The sequence below is a fragment of the Euprymna scolopes genome, chromosome 13 (assembly GCF_053919585.1).
Source record: "Euprymna scolopes isolate OS-2025 chromosome 13, ASM5391958v1, whole genome shotgun sequence".
NCBI classification, from domain to species: domain Eukaryota; kingdom Metazoa; phylum Mollusca; class Cephalopoda; order Sepiida; family Sepiolidae; genus Euprymna; species Euprymna scolopes.
The window spans coordinates 105,766,365-105,787,244 of record NC_136494.1 but is presented as its reverse complement, the minus strand read 5'-3'; the positions used below and the strand labels follow the sequence as shown (position 1 = coordinate 105,787,244).

The following is a 20,880-nucleotide window of genomic DNA, read 5'->3' as shown; positions in this document are numbered from 1 at the left end:
TTCACATCTGAATTGCAAAGAGAATGATTCAATTGTTATCCTATTATCTTCTCAGGTAGACAAGACAAGAGCTTAGGAGCGTTTTAATAGTATCAGCAAGAAATGTTTCTGACATCTAATTGAGAAAAAAAAAAAATAGGTGAGAAGCAAAACAATCAATAGTTTAGAATGCATGCATCAAACAGAAAATATAAACAATTAGAATCAGACATGACAAATCATTTTATGGATTAATTATTGGACATTTTTATTTAATATAATTGTATAAAAGTAGATACAGTGTATTTAACAAGAAAACTTGTTAATGTGTATAAAGCAACAACACAGATCTACACCGATTTTTTTTTTTTTTTTTTTTTTCCCAATGCTATTTCATATATAGTTATTTGTAGAAGATATACGATTTGTCATCAAATGTTATGGAGACAGGATTTGTGAAAAACGAGCGGAGGAGGGAAGGGAGGGGGCTAAATTATGATGATTATGTCAGTGTTTAATTTGTTTTCGTCTTTTTTAACACTTTGTGTATTATGTATTAACACTGCAATAAGTTGGGGGGGGGGGTTTAATTTGTTTTTGCAGACTTTACATATCTCTTTTTTTATTTTTTTTTTATTCCAGATAAACTTTCTAGCGGTGTTTTGAGGAACATCCATTCATCTCTGAGTTGTTGTTTAGTAATCTTCAACTATTCAACTATAAAGCAAATTCCGGCGTTTGAAAAAAAAAAAAAAAATCTGAATGGGAATTAATTCCATGTTTTTTTTTTCTTTTAAATAATAAAATTCTAGGCTATTCATGCAAACAAATGGAGAACTAGCTTTCTTGTGGCATATGACTGACATTTAGATAGCACAGATTGTCAACTTGGCAGTAGAGTTTCGATCTTCACTTGAGGCACTTGCTTGTCTAGTTACAGTGAAAAACTATGATGCAGTGAGTACCTGAGGATGGCACAATATTATTCTACCCTTTGATTGAAACAAGACATAGTACATTACATCCACGTTGTCTTCAATGCTAGGAATCATGTTCAAAATGTCAAAAATTTCAGGAGTATGAAACACTTTACTCTCTTCAAGAATAACTTTAAAAAAACCTCACTTCACTCTTGTATGTTTATTATGTTGAACGCTTCATAAAATAGCATTCCTAGCAGTTTCTCTTATAGATTTACAAACTCTTACAAAGGCTTCATTATATATATTTATATCTGCTGCCAAAGTTTTTTTAATACTCTTGTTCATCCAAACAAGGTATATTGCTTTAAGTTACTATTTGAGACCATATCTACAGGGGACTATGTAAGAGGAGGAGTGAGAAGTTTGCTCACATTACATTTTAACTTCTGTATGTTAATAGAAGCAGGAAGCAGAGAGGGAATTACAAAGTCTATCAGTCTGACGAAACAAACTATTAGAGTAGACCTTTACAGTAAAGGGTGATATTTTGCTGCTAGACAGATTTGTCAGAGGTATGTATATCGAGGGGGTACAAGTACAAGGAGTTCAGAGCAGACTCCAATGAAGTACTTACAGGGATCCAACATTGTGACAATGGGACAGGGGTTAAGCTTGGTTGATAGTGTGGTATTAGATTTAAGATTCTTTTTTGGATTCACCAAAGGAAAAACTACTAGTGGATGCACCAGCCAAGATATGACAATACACAATGCCAGGGTGAATTGTGGCTTTGTAAAGATACAGGATACTCTCAGGTGAGAGTAATTTTCTAGCATTGGTAAAAAGAATTTGACTTCTTTGCAGCAGCCTTTGCAATGTCTTCAATATATTTGTTCTAGTTTATTTTGTCTGTGAATGTTAAGTTTGAAGGACGAATTCTGTTAGGTTGTTACTGGAAAAACAGTTGGATTATTCTAGAGTATCAGACTCCTAATGCAATCTTCTACCTGGACTTCAAGGCTCTGGATTCCAGCAATGCCGGAGAGATGCAATTTTTTTTTTTTTTTTTTTTTTTTTTAAATCACTACTACAGTATAAAGTCCTTGCACAAACTGAGAGAAAATCTTTTTTCCTTCGAATACAAAATTTTACATTTTTTGTAACCATGCTCCAAAACATTAAAAAATGTCATTATGTACATACGTTCAAGAAATTTTTAATTTATTATCACTTTCACAATAATGTAGTAAAAGCTACAATTATATGAATGAATTGGAAATTTCTTAAACATGTACACAAGGATAAATATGGTTGTGTTGAATTTTTAAAAATATAATTACCGATGCTAATTATGTCATAAGTTTTGTATGCTACCCAGTTATATTGGCCTTTTCTAAATACGTGTAGGGAGTTTTGCAAAAACTGCAAATATACTATACAAGCTCTAACTCAAGAATTAACCATTGAGCTCGATTTCATCTGCAATATTTATTTCTATCCTGGAGATTCAAAAACATTTTTGGTAATATAAAGTGTTAATTTTAAGTTTTGAAAATAAAAGCATTTTAAATTAAGAAAATTTTTTTCTTTAAATTGAATTTGTTTTTAATTTAAAAAATTTATACAAAAATTAAAAAGATTTTTTTAAAATTAAAAGTGTTATATAATCTTGTCATATAATAGTTATTAAACTTAACTTTTTTTTATAGACATAATAGATGGAGCACTGTTGCCATATTTAGGCAGGAGCTGCTACAAAGGACTTATCCTTCCTTGATAGAGTTCAAAATAGACTTTGTAGCCTCGTAGGGGATGTCCTTTTCTCTTTCCTGCAATCTCTCACAGAAGAGATGTTGCGAGTTTGTCTCTGCTTTATCGTTATTTTCATGGCAAGTGCTTGGCTGAGCTCCAATCTATGGTCCCCCCTTGCCAAACTTTTACAAACACCCGTCTAGCAGAAAACACTATCACTAGTTTCCCCCACTCTTTATCTGTGCCTAAACCTAAACGTAGATTCCATGAGCAAAGTTTCTTTCTTAGAACTGCACGCCTATGGAATTGTCTTCCGTTTTCTTGCTTTCCAGCTGACTACAATATGGTTGTCTTCAAGTCTAACATAACGAAGTTGTTGATGAGCCGTTCCATATAAGTTAACAAATTTACCGAATTTCCATTACTAACGATTACTATATTGTCCAATTTCTACTGTACACTCTTTAACCCTTGTCCTCGAGTGGCCTCTTGGCCTTGATAAGTGGGGATGCCTACGTAAAAAAAAAAAAAAAAAAAAAAAAAAAAGATATACCTATATATGCCGGCATACAATCATTTGCTACCTTGACTCGATATCTAAAAGAAAAACTATTTATACCATACACATCTAATTTATTTATTTTTTTCAATATTCGAATGTTCACATCTAACCATGATCTTTCAATTTCTTGCATACATGTTCTGGTGTTTGTATCAATAATTTTGCTGATAATTTTAAGGGGGGGGGGATTGAGTTGGTTTAAATTAATGTAATCTGTCCGTTCAGCATAATAGATTGAGCCTTCAGCGACTTCTCATTGAATAATTGGCTGTGTCACCTTTCAGACTGAGTTGTGAGGACACACCTGAAGGATAACATAAGGATTAGAGTTAGGGTTGAATGCTCAGTAATCAATTTTTCTTTTCAAAATTAATTAGAATCATTTTTCTTGCTCTTGTGTCATGTCGACTGCAATAGGAGATATAGATTGCATCATGAAGTGTAGATATGACACCAAAATGGATTCATGATACATAGGTAAAAAGCCAAAGCAGCATTAATTAAATTTTTTGCATTTTTATTAATAAATGAAGGGGAAAAAATATTCAGGACACTACGAAGCATTTGCATCCAAATCATTAAAACTTCAGATTTGCATGCACAATCAATTGCATAATGTAAAAGAAACATTTTTCTACTCATTTACATATACAAGTAGAAAACTGCATTAATACTAATACTACTAGTGTTGTTGAGACAATCGGAATCGAGAATTTTTTATTTTTTTTTTTTTTAAATACTGAAATCAGAAAAATATGTGCTCATTTTTCAATACCAATAATACTTTTTACTGTTTAGTTTTTGTTTGTTTAAAAATTAATTTTCCTTAGCTGATACTACAAAATAATAAAAATGATAAATATTTAAACTACCAGTGTATTTTTACTTTTGCAAAAATATATGCATAATATTAGAAGGGTTTTTACAGTAATCTACAGGTAAGAAAAAAAATGTGGCTAAATATTTAGATTTTAAAAGAATTGGATTCAGGAAAAACATTTAGAATAGTTGTGTCACTAATTAATACTACAACCATCTTCACTACTTTTGGATGAATTACCTCCCTTTTATTTTGTGCTTGGATACTAGTATTATGGTTGTGCTAAGGAACTACCAAATTTATCAAGTCAAAATATCTAGTCAGAAAAAAATCTTTTGTAGATAGTTTTTGATGACATTTTCTAGTTCTTTGATACAACAGGAGCACACAGGGAAATGCAAATTGGTTTCAGAGCATAAAAGTATCAATACTTTACTTTTCGTTTTTATTCAAGCCATACTAAATTATTTCTTTTCATTAGTTTTAAAGGATTCAAAGTTACTTTCAAGTCTCAAATTATTATAGTAGTAAAAACATGTTTCTGAATTTCAGAGATGAGAATGGCTTAGTCATTATTTGAATTCTTCGGACTACTGTTCTCATCTGGAGTATCATTTTCATAATATTTCGGTTGATGTAACCATTACCCTTTCTTAGGTGTGTCTTGTTGAACTTTGGACGGAATTTTTGAACGGAACCCTTTATTTACTTCATGGGGGTAGCATGCTTTTATTCCATCAGCCATGACTGGATAGAGTCCAACAAGATACACCTGAAGAAAGTCGGTGGTTACATCAACCAAAACATTGTGAAAATGATACTCAAGATGAGGACAGTAGTCCGAAGGATCCAAATAATATGAATCGTAAAAATATGTCAGTTTTTAATCTATTAATAAACTAAAATGGTTAATTTGCTTTTACTTTCGTGACTAAAATTCGAAAGCAATTTTGAAGTTTTTCAAATTAACGAATGGAAAGCATTTCCTGCCTTGCATTTAAATTTTTTTTAGATAAAAGTTTATTATTTGGACTACATTTCTCAACTTGAGTGTTAGGTACTTGAAGAATGTGGACCCTGCACAAATGTTTGCTTTCTAATAACTGCTCCCTGACAGCACATGCGCAAAAGGTTTTCATTGGTTCATTTATCCATTGAATTACATCAAGTACAAATTGGAATCAACAGCTAACTTATACCGGACTTATATCAAAATTATATTTCTTTCACTTTTTTTAGTGCACTATTTTATTTCACAATTTTTTATTTTTTTATTTTATTTTTTTTTTTTTTTTAAATCGAGTGTGTTTTGTTTTGACTTTTTTTTTTTGTTTTTTTTTTTTTCTCTGGGTAAATTTCATTCATACTTTTATTTTGTGCTTGTTTATATTTTATTTGCATTTTTTCATGGCTAAATAGACCAATAAAAACCTTCTGCACATGTGCCATCAGGGAGCAGTTATTGGAAAGCAAACGTTAGCAAACATTTGTGCAGGGTTCACATTCGTCATCAAGTGCCGAGTGTTATTCTCAACGTTCCGGCTTATATAACCTCTTTTCTCCAAGTGTATCTTGTCGAACTCTGGAATCTTTCTATCAAAGTAGAGAATTTGTATGGAATATCAAACGAAACCCTTCATTTAATCTATGGTGGTAGCATGCTCTCGTTCCGAGCAAAGACTGTATTGTACTCATCAGTAATTCGCAACTGGGGATTGAACCCTCAACTTCCAGAAGTGTTGGTTGGAATTGAATTTTATTTAATATTTTATCAGTTACACTAGAGCTTTGCCATCCTGAAGAAGATCAGAGGTTACATCTCTAGAAATGTTATAAGAATAAGATGAAAACAATAGTCCAACTAATCCAAATTATCAATCCTCATCTAAAACATTCACAAACAAGAGTCAAGTATTGATTCTTTCATGCTCCTGAAATATAGAAACATCTCAAACTATTAAATTGTTATTTGTTTTAAAAGATTTTTTTTCTTCAAAATTTAACATGTAGCCATAGCTTTGGTAGACAGGTCAGCTTTGTATTTTAACACAAGCTATTTTTGTAGACATCTAGTTTTTATATATCAGAAGAGATGTCTACTTAAAAAAGATTGTGAGGAATTGATTATACTTATATAAGCATTGGATAATTTGATTTAACCTTTGACTGAGCACAACCAATAATTATCACAACACTACTACGAGCAAATCACCAGGAACAGTGGCCTTGGAGTGACCGATTTACGAAAAGAAACAGTTGTCACTAACCCACCAATACAGACTTGTGAAACAAAAACAGAATGGAGAGGCCCAATAGACATGCCAATACACCCAGGTGTTTTACTTTTGGAAGGTCAGCAAAGTTCAGTTTTTGTTTTTTTTTTTAAAAGAAAAAATAAAACAAAAAAAAACCTTGGTCTGAGTTGCCACCAGCAGAAGCGCAATAGCTAAAGGGAGAAAACCTAAAAGCAGGAATAATTATCTGCTAAAATGCAGCTGCTTAAAGCAGAAGCTATTAAAGAGAGAAAAAGACGGATGATACCTTCTTTTGCAGACATTTACGTCAGATTTATCACGTACTTACATTAGAACTCGAGATATTTATAGGATTTTTCAGTAAAGCAAAAGGGAAAAAAAAAAAACCCCGAACAAGAAACTCATTGTTTATAATCAGTATGTAAACACCAGGGGATTGGAATTAGCAGTAGAGATGCTCGACTCTTGCTCCTATTAATTTGAAAAGGCTCAACCTCAAAATACTAGTCATAATTTATATATTCTACAACCCGGCATTGCCTGAAAATTAATTTTAATTTTTTTTTTTTTATTATTATTAATAATTAAAGAGATAAGAAATTGAACCTTGGATATACTTTAGGGTACCTCGTTTCTCTTGCTTCCCTTATTTTCTCCTTTAGTTTTCATATTCCATGAACGAGGTTTCTGACAAAGAGGGAAAAATTGCCATTTTTTGGGTCATAATCTATCCCTCTAACACTTATCGTTGGTTAGTTTTTGATCTTGAAGTAGTATTTTACTGTTAGTTCCTGACATAAAGTGGCTTCATGCCTTGTCTGGAGCGATTTCCATTAATATATATATATGCTTTTTTTTTTTGCTTTTTTTTTGTAATTTAGTATCATTTGTCTATTAAATTATTAATTGATGGTATAATCATGTTGGCCCACTGGTTTTCATTAGATTATCATTGAAGTGACATTCAGACTGGTCAGTACTATTTTTTTTTTTTTAATTTATTTATTTATAAAAAGGCCATCTCTTACAAAGGCCTGAAGGGTTAATAGATGTAAAGTGGTAGTGTAGTAACCATTAATCGTGTAAGGGTTGAATAAAATTTAATTTAAGAACTTGATTACATTGGACTTGAAAGCTACCATACTGAAGTCTGCCGGGAAGCAGACCAGTGAAACAGGGTTCCACAGGCAGGCGAAAGAAGCTTTGTTTGTGGAATCTGCATTTAGATTTAGGCATAGATAGAGAATGGGGGAAATTGTTGAGAGTGTTTTTGTGGAAGTTTGGCAAGGGGAGACCTTAGATTAGAGCTAAGACAAGCACTTGCCATAAAAATAAAAAATAATAATAGCGCCGAGCCAGGCTCGCAACGTCTCATGTGGGAAAGAAGTTGCAGGTAAAAGAAAAAGGCCATCACCTGTAAGGTTTTGAAGCCAGTTTTGAATTATCAAGTAAGGATATGGGGTGCTGAGCAGCTCCTTCCCAGATATAGCAATAGTAGTCAATTTTAGGATGTACTTGACTCTTCTACAGATAGAGGATTACATCGGCAGTCAGATACTTACTGGAACGGTAGAATGATCCAACCATTTTTCCAGTGAGTCTGGCAACAGATTTGATCTACGTGTTCCATTTCAGATCAAGTGAAAGTCAGTCCCAGAATCTTGTGAAGACATGGGATTTCCCCAAGATGAATGAGATTCATTTCAATTGGGGCCTGATGGGGGTCAGAGCGATTATGATGAAAATAGAGAAGCTTGATTTTAGCTGCATAAAAAATAACCCCCCACCCCATTGCACAATGTGCTCAAGATCAGAATAGAGATAATCAGAAAGATCTTGGTCAGTCATTGCTGGCCTTTGAAGTTTTGCCATAGATTGTGAGGAGTGCAGATTTGAAAAAAAATAATAGATGCCATTTGTGAGAGAACAGCAAAAACTCGGTCAAAAAAATACACCCCTGAAGATATGTTTCCATCTTTATTGGGATGCAACTAATGTTAACATACAAACCAAGTAGCCAGTTTTCTCTAACCATTTGAAGGAATTTGTTGAGGCAAAAAGAAACTGAATTTGTATACATTACCGAACAGAATCAGCAGACATTTGACACTTACCTACAAAAAAATAAAAAATAAAATTAATAATGTGAAGACTTTCTGACAAAAAATAAGTCAATCAATTGTGCTGTATATAGCTCAATTCACATCAAATAAACTAATTACTATTAATTGCTTACAAATGATTTCCTTGAAAATATTTTCAGGATTTCTTAGTTTTTATGATGTCTATCTGTGGTGAGAGTTACAAAATCTGAGGCTAAAATTTTCAAAATCATAAATTGGATAATTTGACCTGGAATTACCTTGTTATTAATTTAAAAAAAAAAAAAAAAAAAATTATAAAGAGCAATTATGAATAATTTTTTTTTTTTTTTTTTTTTTAAATTTCTGCAAACTATCATTTTAGGATTAGCTATAAATATTAACAAAGAAAACATTTTATCCAAGGAAGTTAATTTGGCATAAGCTTTGGTACTAATAACAAAAAAAGAAAAGGCATGCAAACATTGGAAACAAAAACAAAGTCAGAGAAGAAAAATTTGGAAAAAAAGAATAAAAAGTAAAAGTTAAACACAAAAATCTTGATTAAAAAAATTGAGAGTTTATATAATATTTGACACAAGTGAAAACTACATTCCAAGTAAAAACTATTTGATATACTATCACGTAAAATTTTAATCAAAACTATAAATCAGTTTTTGCATTTTTCCGGCTGGGATTCATTATTACCTGGTTAAATGACAGACTTATCTCCCCTTATCAATGGTGTACATATATATTTTTCCTGATACAGTAAGAGTTTTCGTGTTCATTTATTTGGAACTGCGATTTTCATTTGTGCCCAATATTAAAGCATCAAATTTTTTAAAGCTAATAAAAGTGATCAGTGATTAACATTGATCAGGGAAGTGAAGTTAAAAGTGCAAAAATTATACATTTAGTTATATTCAAAGCGGCATTCATCCTAGAAGAGTTGAACCAGCTTCCTCTGAAGGAGGAAGTTTCATAGAAATCTCAAATTTACAAGCAGTCCCCAATCAAGGAATTTTTGGAGTGATTTCTGACTTGTTATTCATGATTGGATTAGTCAGACAACTATTTTTTATCTTGATTGTTATGTAAACACCATTTCCATCCTTTGACCTTCAGATGTAACTTGCATTTAGTAGACGGAAACCTATACAGAATTTTAACTGAACTCTAATCTATGAGAGTAATGGCTGATGGAACGAGAACAATCTGCCTATTAATTAAATAAAAAGTTCAGTTCGAAATTACATGGATTCCAGAGTTCATTCTAAAGATTCTCCACATTCTTAAATATAGCGATGAGGTTCAAAAGTTCGAAAAGATGCACCTGAAACATGAATACAAAAACCAAGATAAAAATAATATTCAGAATAATCCAAATAATATATTGCCATTCTTATCAAGTTCATACACTTCTTTCTGTTTGTATAATGAATCACTTCTAAAATTAAAAGGAAACTAATTATAACAAAATAAAAGGAATCATCAGAGTAAAGATCAGTGCAAACAAAAAAAACAATGACCCATTTCATCAATATGTAAATATAAAAATGTATATATTCTGGAGTTTGAATACGCAAAAATCTTCGGTTAAAAAAACATGTCCAGAAATAAAAATAAACACAAAAAGGATACAAACTCATTGCTATTCGATTCATAAATACCATTTAAAAAAAAAGAACACGAGATTCCTTTAGTTATTATTCACTAGCTTTTATATGAACAGAATTAGGAAAAAATATTGCATAATTTACTTTGAAATCATTAAAACATCCTTAGGTGATTTGCTTTTTTTCTTTTTTTTTTTTTTTTTTTTTGTTTTTTACATTTTAACTTAGTAACATCACATGTCTTTCATAGTTAAAAAGAATTCATTCTGTTCTTCTCCCTTTCAACTTTTAATGTATATATTCTTTGGAATCCAGCCAGTTTTCCACTCCAATGCTATTTTCAAACTTTAATGTTCAAGATGGAGTTTGACCTTTTGCCAAGCAAAGGGTTAAATAAGACCAGAAATCTCACCTACTTTTAGAGTCAGCTTTTGCTTCAAAACAGCAATTATCAACCAAGCAATTCTCGTTCTCCATTTCAATCAATAGGATTTCTAATCAAATTGTCAGCCAGTACCTGAGCGGGACAGATCACAACCAACAACCCAGAACTATTTGTTCTAGCTGCAAATTGGTAACCACCCATCCTCAGCATGCAAAGCCACCAGAATACAGTTTTAAATACAGCATCTAGTATTCCCAAATAGTCGTCCATCTACATACTGACCAACCAGGCTCAATATCATGTGATTTTGGTGATCTTGCGGGAACTAGTGTGCGTCAATGTTAACATCTCAATGAATACGAATGTTGGGGTCATTTATCAAACTAACAGTGAAATCTAAATGCTTTACACATTAGCAACACACCATCTTTTTTTTTATATATACTGCTTATGTATATGCGCTTTTAGTTGTAAGGTTAATTAATTTGCATATTGTTTTACAAAAAGGGCAGTTTATTAATTAACTTATATTTGTGAATTTTTTAGATGAAGACTGATAATTTGTATTACCTGTATTACTCAGACTACTGTTCTAATCTTGAAAGAATACAACTGTGAATTACTTAAGACTTCTATTTGGTTATGCCCGACAGAATGAGAGCATGCTATCATCTAGGATTAAATAAAGGGGTCTGTTCAAAATTCTGTGCATACCCCCACTCAGAGTTTGACAAGCAATACCTGAAGAAATTCGAAAGTTACATTGGTTGAAACATGAAAACAATACTCAAGATGAGAAAAGTAGTCCCAATTTATATAAATAAAACCGTAGATGTACACGTGTGTGTAGATATTTAATCGATTAACTCCTAAACTACTGGTCACATAATACTAAAATTAACAGGAAACAGTAATTTCCAAGAATGGTTTATAACAAGTAAGATCTTTGAATGGATGTTCATTTTAACTTGTCGACAGTTTTATTCCTTTTTGTGCATGTCTAAATTCAATGGATTTCAAGTCGTTTAATATTAAATCTTATATCTCGATATCTACATCTGTAGGGAATGGCACTAAAGGTTTCAGTTTTGATTCTATCTGATGGCATCCAAGTCTTTTTTTTTTTTTTTAAACTTGAAATCCGTAGTATATATTAGGTAAATATTTTTAAAAAATAGCTCTATAATACGAAATTTGCATAAATTAAAATAAATTTAAGCATATTTTATCACCTGGCAAGCCTTCCTCCCCCTCCTAGTAATACTAAAAAATTGAACAAATATTTCCGTTTAGGAGTACGGTTTTATTTCTTGCACAAATATTTAGCAATTGTATTCAAATGTTCCTTTCAGAAACTTTTTTTTTTAAATTAGAGACGAATATATTTTTCAAAAATATTTCTAAATCGTAAGTTATCCCCCTCCCTCTACATCTACTCCCGCCGCCCAGGTAAATTAATTTTTTTCTTTTCTTATGACTATATTTAAAAGGATAAATGGGGGTTGAAATTTCTCAAAAGTTAATGTTCATATGAATAAGTGTGAAAGGTTTGGAGAGGGGGGGGGGGTTACAAAGTTATGAAGTGTTTGTTTCAAATTTTTGTTTCAAATATTCTAAATAACAAACTTGGTGAAACTGGTTCTATATAATTTATAAATATATAAGCATATTAAATGTACCTACTCTGCCTTGCTCGGGATATGATGAAGTCCTTTTAATTTTTATTTTTACACATTTTTAAACTTATACATGAAAAGAAACTAAATTTTAGTTGTCATATTTTTCGATCAAAAATATGAGGTATCCCTTCGCTGATTTTTTATTTTAAAGAAATATTTAATATTACCAATCATTAGGGCCATACCTAGTAATTGTAGAAATAATTTGTAGGGCAATGAAAATTTGTCCAGTCAATTACTAGTTGGGTCTGACTTTGAAAATGCAACAAAATAGAACTATGTTAAATGTATATAAAAAAAATTGCAAATAAAATGTGCTTCTATATAATCACACCACCATGGAGAAAAAAAAAAAAAGCCTGTTTTAATTTTTTTTTTTTTTTTTTTTAAATATGGCAATTATTGGATTGCATAATCCAATAGTCATGAACTCCTCCATCCCTGTACATCTCTATAATAAAATAGCAGTACGTATTTTTTTTTTTTCTATTTTAAATCCATCCAAATTAAAGAGTGATCACTACTAGTTAAATATCAAACTATTTTGTATTAGAAACGTTACTGTTGCTGACCGTTTTCCTCCAGCATATAGCATTGGTCTTTTCAAGAATCAGAGAAATCGGCATCTCCCATTTTTATCATTTTTGTTCTTGTTAACTCCTTACATCAAGTGGCTTCATGCATTGTTTGGAGCAATTTCCATTTAAAAAGAAAATTTTAATTATGAGATAAAGTATAAGTCCTCAACAGCTAAGAAAGACCCCCCTCCCCCAAAAAAGATAACATACGTTTTAATGCTTCAGAATTTTGCAATGATGATTGATAATTTGTATCATTTCTGGCTACTATTCTAATTTTGGTCGTTATTTGATTATTTCGATCCACTGTAAATTTATGTGTATCTTTCGAATTTACAAAATTTTGTATGTTGAATGGATGTGGTGAGAGGGCAGCATTGAAAAACGGCTTTTTTTTTCTAAACCGAATTGCTACAAGCCTTAGCCTTCACAGCAAAATTAACATTTACAGAGAAGTTTTCAACTTTGAAAAAACATTTTTATATATATAAAATGCAGATTTTGATAAAATGCTGTGGACACATCTCAAAGGAGTTTAAGCAGGAATTTACTTTTTCTGAATTAAAAAAAAAAGCAAAAAAAAAAGCGAAATTCCGTTAAAATGTGGAAACCCACATTCCAGTTAATTAAGTATCATGTTATTCTTAGTTATCAGCTATACTAAGGATTGAACCTTCAACCTCCAGAAGACTGCCTTTGAACACTGATTGCTAAACAAAGTTTGAAAATATCAATTTGAATTACACAAATGCATTTTAATGTCTTTGGTTTAATAAAACTAGAATATCCAGTGTAGAACAGAATACTGGTTTTGCTCCACGTTTATATCTCTTTACAAAAATTTAAATCAGGATATGATACTAAACCTTAGATCTAGAAACCTTATTCTAATTTTGATCAAAATCCATTACACAATTTAGATTCTAGAAAATGTCTAAAATTTAAGCTTAAGGAGTTTTAATTGAAATTCAGGAAATCTTACGAAATGATGTCTAATAATTATGGATCAAATTTGACATTTAATTTTTCCAAAATTGAAGATTGTGGCCAATATAAAAAAAAAAAAAAAAAAAAAAAAAAAAAAAAAAAACGAAGGAAAAAAACAAAATTAAACAGAATAAATAAAAAAAATGAAATAAAAATAAAATTAAAAAAACACCCCTCAAAAAAATGAAATTTGAGAAATACTTATCAATTGCTATCTAAAAAAAATATCTGAAATTTTCACCCTCTTACACATAGCCGTGGAGGGTTTCAAAATTCATAACGATCAGTTAAGGACAATCTCATACATGTGAATGAATATATATATATATATATATATATATATATATATATATATATATAAATAAACATATACACATAGCGAACTTAAGAGGGAAAAAACAAAGAAAAACTCATTATGAACAAACAGTTTAAGATATGCAAATGAATAAGAAAGAATGAATTAGATAAAGATGCGACAACTTACTTATTTACAACAGCATTATTATTTTCATTAACAATATCATTTTTTAGATTCATTTTACCAGAGTAAAGTCTGGAGGATGAAAAGGATTCAAGTCAGCTAATCGCCATTCCTCGTCTCCTCCCTGTCATTTTGAAATTAGAGCATATGACCTCCAAAAGTAATGCAGTCCTCAAATCTAATTAGCACAGTATCAATTTTTTTTAATAACCTTTTCTCTAAGTGCAGTTGTAAAAGTTTTAGTGGTTAAGCTTAAATGATAGATTACTCATAATTATACTAACAGACCGGTGTTGCCTGGCATACGCGAGAAAACCAGGAATCATTCCCTTCCCTTTCCCAGAAATAAATTAATCAGAAAGGATTGGAAAAAAACGTTTTAATCCCAAAATGCTAAAAATAAAAGTGTTCAAATCCGATTTTTTTTTTTAAACATAAGCATCCCCACTTATTTAGTTGTCTCCCCACGAGGGCAAAGTTATAAGGTCAGTCTTTTTTATATATATGTGAGAAAAGTCCAGCTCCCAAAAAAGGCACTCTGAATTGGAACAAAAATAAAAATAGTGTCAGTCTAGGAAGATTTTTTTTTCAACAAGTGACTATTGCATGTGAAATTTAAATAAAAAAATCAACTTAAAAATAGAGATAATTTCTAAATATAAAAACACAGAATTAGTGCTTATTCTCGCTGTGCAGCATTGAACAAAAATGGTTTGAATTACTGTGTTAGTTTGCCATATGCATTTCCAGCAAGAATGGTATCCGTTTATATACTTGTGCTTAATATCATTGAGTCAAAAAAAATCTTTCATGAAAAATATATTTTTTTAAAGTTTTCAATTGATTTTGCATACAAATTGAGCTAAAATTAAAAAAAAAATTGAATAAAAAAAAAAAAATAACTTTCCTGAAAGTGCTTTGAAAATCAAATTACCATCTCATCATTCTTAAAAATATAACAGTTGTCTTCTCTTGAATATGTCCAAATTTTAAATTCCACTGTTTTTCGTTCACTTGGATGTGCCTGTTTGTTATTAAAATAAACTACAAAAATAAATGAACAAGCAAATAATTGGCTCAATGATAAACTGTCCAGGTTGAGAACGGATTCAGAGTCGCGAACAACATTTAGTTACACAATTTATCTTTATTAAAAAAAAAAAAAGTTTAAATAAAAGTTTTCATTTTTCTGGCTTTGGTAATGGAGAGGGCGGAGGGCAGCATTTTCCTTAAACGACCTTATTCAACCACCAAGATGCCACAGAGCAACTATTTTAAGAATCAAACACTTTGTTATTGATTTTCTTTTTATATCAAAGTGGTGTCAGCTAACTAGCTGTAAAATTATCAAAATAGTAATTCTATACAACAGTACTCATTCCATAAAATTGATCGCAAGAAATACTACTTAAGAAAAAAAAAAAATCAATCGATCATTGTAGACTGAAAAATAGATATATACATGAAACATACACACACACACACACATTAAACCTGACAAAGTGATATGGTACAAGAAGATTGGAAACAACCTTAAAAGTTAATGTCCACAATGATGCTGGATTAAACAGAGCCGAGTGGAAAAAGATAACGAAATACCGATGTCGTATGTACGACCTGAAAAGAAAATGAAATATTAGGAAAATCTCCACTCCAGTAATTATAGAAATAATCAGACTCCTATAAAAGAATTTTTAAAAATTACCTGGTAAATATACCCAGTGAACCAAGTGCACAAGAGATATAATTACATTTAAAAAAAAAAAAACGATTAGGATATTTTTTAAGATTTCTTAGTTGGAATGTATGAGATAGTGGGTGAATGTTTGGTATCTGATAGGATAACATTCTCAGCTAGAAAAAAAAAAAAAAAAGTCAAGCTCAAAAGTCTAGTGTCATCCAAAATTTTCACAGCATAATATTTGAAAAAACTGAATTTCAATGAAGAAAGCAACATTGGAACTTTCACAGAAACGACAAATACCACCGACAAACAACAAAATCCCACCCCTACACAGTAAAGATCCATAGATGTAAAAAAGCCCCCACCCCCAAGCCCTTGAGCCCCTGGATGGGCATAGGCCATCTACAACTTTTTGTAAATGTTTTTGTAGCGAGGATTTCTTTTTACAGGGTGAGGGTGCTAGTTCCATGCCCAAACTTCCCAGAAGGTATATACGGTGCCGAGCCTTCCCAAATAGTCACCCATCTGGTACTGGCCAGGCTCAACGTTGCTTAACTTCGGTGATCTGGCGAGAACCGGTGTGTCAACATGATTGTGCCATATAAGAAAGCCTTCTACTCCAACAGTTTCTTCCCCAGAACTGCTAGATTGTGGAATTCCCTTCGAAAATTCTGCTTTGCCAACTGTACCGACATGCAGAAGTTTAAGTGTAATGTGAACAGACATCTTGCTGCTCATCTCCCTACATAGCATTCCTGCAACTTATGTCCCTGATAGTAGCCCCTTACATCGAAGTGTCACTGTGCCTTGTTTGGGGTGAAATGTAATTAAAAGATCCCACTAGTATTTCTAAACGGTCTCTTTCGTACTTTGTTCTTGGATGGGTTTGGGTCGACTATGCATATATATATATATATATATATATATATATATATATATATATATATATATATATATAACACAGATGTTGAACAGCAAAAGAAATGTAAGTTAGATTATTTGAACTACAATTTTTAAAAATTAATTTTTTTTTTTTTTTTTTACTATAAGAACTTTTTTCTTCATTTTATTTGTTTGGATAAGAGGTATTAAAGCAAATATTGATTTCTAAAGAAATAAAAACATTGTTTTAGAAGAAAAAAAAAACTCCAATCAAAACTGATCTATTTGAATGAATAATGTTGACAGGTGGCTTCAAAGAGTGTGTGTTGGGGGGGGGGGAGAAAAAAAGAGTGCATAAAAAGGTAGATGCAATTAAACCACCTACATAAAAAAAAAAAATGCATAGTATATTTTGCATAGTCAAGTTGCAGCAGTAAATAGCGAGCAATGATGCAGATGAAAGCAATGATGCAATAAAGTAGGCTGCAGTGGCAAAAAAAAATTTTTTTAAATAAAACTAGGGGAGGGGCATAAAAAATAAATTTAAAAAATTCCCGAGGAATGCCATATAGGTAGTCTTAGTTATACTAAATTTGATTGATAAATAAGACTTGTGCAACATGCCTTGAGTAATTTTTTTTTTTTTTTTTTTTAACAAACAAATCTATATTCTATTTCTCTTCGGCCGTTTCACTTTTTCTCAGAAATTGTCGAGCCGATCTGCCTGAAATTTTGTATGGACCTTCGTTATAAGGTACAGCAATCTAAGTATTATGGTATCGGTTCACTACACAAAGTAAGGGATTAATAGGTACTGGTATTTAATGCAAAAATGAGCATGAATTTAACTAAATTCAACCATTAATTTGGTATAAAACACTCATTCTAAGTAAATGGGCTATAACTTTTGCAGGCAAAAAGTCTAGTTCTCTTTCATTTTTAAGCGAGAGTCTCTACTTGCTTCTACACCAGGATGGTTGGTTTTTAATGTGGTGAAAATTCCAGATTCCCCAAATTGGGGCAATCTTGATTTGGACAAAAAACGGTCTCGATGTAGTATTTTTTTTTTTCTCCTTTAACTGGAGGACAGAACAGATCCAATTTGATCCTAGTTTAAAGACTAGGAATTTTCACTGACTGCAAATTACATTCTGCTATTAAGATACAAGCACTTTCGGCAGGTTCCAAGGAGTGAATCTTTATCTGCACAAAACACAATTATGATGTATAGAGACGGTCAATAGATGCGATGACCTGGTATGACCAGTCAATAATACGAGTGATGCAAGTCATGATTATCTTATTGACTAGGGTGGGGGGCAATATAGTCTATCATAAGAGTTTGAGGGTGTGATCAGTAACAAATAAGTATAAGAGGGGATCAACACGGATAAATAATTAAATCAGACACTACTATATAATAAATAATTTTTAAAAAAAGGTTAAAAAAATCTTAATATAAATTGTTGATCTATTATAAACAGGGCAAACGCTTGTGTGTATGAGTGTTTGTGTGTCCAGTTAAATATGCAAATAATATTTCTACATAAACGAATTTTATAAACTAGTTATAACGGCGTTCCATCTGATAAAAAGGAACAGTTATGTAAGAAAAAAAAACATTTTCAAACAAAAAGAAAAAAAATGACAGTGCAAAGAAAATGCGTGATGACGTAATGAAGACTCCATGGCACAATATTTTAAATGACACCAATTGTTTTACTGTGGTTTGATCCTTTATGTATGTTTTTTTTTTTGTTTTGTTTTTTCAGACGGACATTAACATTAAAAAAAAAAAAAAAAGTGTTGCATTTTCCATTTAACACTTTTTTTAATGTTAATGTCCGGCTGAAATTATTAAAAGACTTTAATGTTTCCAAGTGCAGTTTACGATTTGAAGGATACCCCCCCCCCCACACTAAAAAAAAAAAATATATACATACTAGTATTGGGACGATTAATCGGAATTGGAACAATTGGAAGTTTTTGGGGTATCAGAATTGGTGTCGGAAAAAATTGTTCCTATTTTCTGATGTCAAAAACGATTCCTTTAATTATCTTTTATTTGATTTTGTTCAAAACAAAATCTTTAACCGCTGGTAGTAATGATAAAATAAATATTGATTTTAAACTTCCAGTAAAATCAAAATCTGTACATCAAAAATCACAAATGTGATTTTTACTTTTGAGAAAATTTGTGCACATTTAAGACCAGTTTTTATGGCAATTGGGACAAAATCATCTTATAGTTAAATATTTAGAGATTTATAAAGAATCGGAAATTGTATCGAATCGTAAAAAATATTGGACTCGTTCCATCACTAACACATACGCATGCAAAACTCAAATTTAACTAAGGTGACAAGGTTAGGTTAGGGTTTAAAAAAGAAAAAGATAACTCTCCCTAAAAGTTTGAAGTAAAAAAATAAAAAAGCTGATCTACTTAATGATTTGAAGAAAATTATGAAACCCATTGTTAAAACCGAGATGCGAAGGGGGGGGGGGGTAGTTGACCCTAGCCTAAAATTGGAGAAAAATTGTTTCATGTCAGTACTAATTGACTATTGGGTTACAACACAGCCATTTACTGTCTGTTCTGTAAATGGAAACAGGAGATAATATGGGTCCTCTATAGAAGAACCATGCTCCATTTTGTTTTATGGCATATCACCCCTTTATAAATAGAAAAGAAGCTAACGTCAATGTTTGTGCATTTTGGTCAGGAAGTATCTATCTCCAGACAGCCTGATCTGGTAGCATCAGATGCCCTAACAGGTATTACCACTACAGACCAAAGTGGACCTGAGAGCAATGGTAACTATGGGGCAACTGTACATTCCTCACTCAGGACAAAAAAAAAAAAAAAAAAAAAAAAAAAAAAAAAAGCTCTATAAGCATCTTTCACTTGGAAGTGAAATTTATAGATGTTTATATATATGTATATATATATATATATATATATATATATATATATATAAACACACACATACATATACTTTTACATTCCTACAAGTCTTGTCAAGACATCACGCTTGATGGAGCGTCACATTCCAATTTTTTTCCATAAATATTAATATTTAAAAAAAACTAGTTTTATGAAAATTGGTGTTGATTGAAATAGATTTTAAAAGCTTTCATGCTTTCCGAAATGTACGAAATCTTCACCATATGCCCTCCATATTACATATGAATATTTGACTTGATTAAATTTTTTTTATTATTATTAATGCAATGTTCTCCGGTCAGTTTGAAGTTTAAACAATAGATGCATCTTGACCAGCCAATTTTTTTTATATCAAGTACTACAGGCTGTCAAATAATAGCATGTTCCTTCCTGTTGAACACTTATGACTACTGACTATCGACAGCTGCTTGCTTGGCAAAATAGGATTTATTTCTCATCATATAACTATTCATGTTAGATCATTGGTTAAAGCATCAGGAATTGGATTTAACCGTAATATATATATATATATATATATATATATATATATATATATATTACTGTGTGAAATTGTCTTTACCTAACTGTCAATGTTTGGTTTACAGAATTGAAACTTGATATATAGGGAATTAGGACTTTTAGGACAAATTCAACTGTTCTTAGCCGGTCAAAATAGCTGTTAAGGAGTCAAAATTGAAAAGAGGTAAGTCGACTTAATATGTATGCATGTGCAAATATACATTCATATCCTTGTTAGATGGTAGCAAATACTGCTGGAGAGCTAAATGTTTTGGTTTTGATTCTAGCTGATGGCACCTAAGTTTTTTGGGGGTTTTTTTTTTAACACTTTGAAATCACTACTATATATTGGTATAATATAATAGGGAATTGGCTCTATAATGAATACAAAATCTGCATAAATTAAAATATCATTTAAGTGTATTTTATAAACGGGTGGGATAACCTGCTAATATTTGTGTGTCTATGTAACAACTATAATACTGGTCCAAGAATCAGTAAAAATAATGTGCCACCTTGAAGACCCTTACAAATTGAAGATTAAAATAAAGATGATTTCGAACCTTATGTTTAGAACCCTTATACTAATTTTGATCCAAATCCATTACATGATTTTAAAGAATGTCCAAAATTTAAGGCTTTCGTTTTATTCTTGAGCAGGACTTTAATAGGTATGTACAAAATGAATAGCCGATGCTCAAAATGTATAAACATTTTGACATTTACTTAAAAATTCAGCGAAAATCAGGA

The 20,880-nt window shown here is 31.1% G+C and overlaps 1 protein-coding gene across 4 annotated transcripts in view; it reads right to left on the bottom strand.

Moving 5' to 3' along the window:
- Positions 1 to 20,880, bottom strand: part of LOC145292141 (uncharacterized) — a 506,863-nt gene that overhangs the window by 125,113 nt on the left and 360,870 nt on the right. The window contains exon 2 of one of the 4 annotated variants that reach the window (XM_080138267.1): positions 570 to 8,405. The exons of the other annotated variants lie outside the window; for them this stretch is intronic. Coding sequence (XP_079994393.1) covers positions 8,402 to 8,405 — 4 coding nt within the window. The 3' untranslated portion in view covers positions 570 to 8,401. Of the gene's footprint in view, positions 1 to 569; positions 8,406 to 20,880 lie in introns of those variants that run through there. 4 annotated transcript variants of the gene reach the window in all.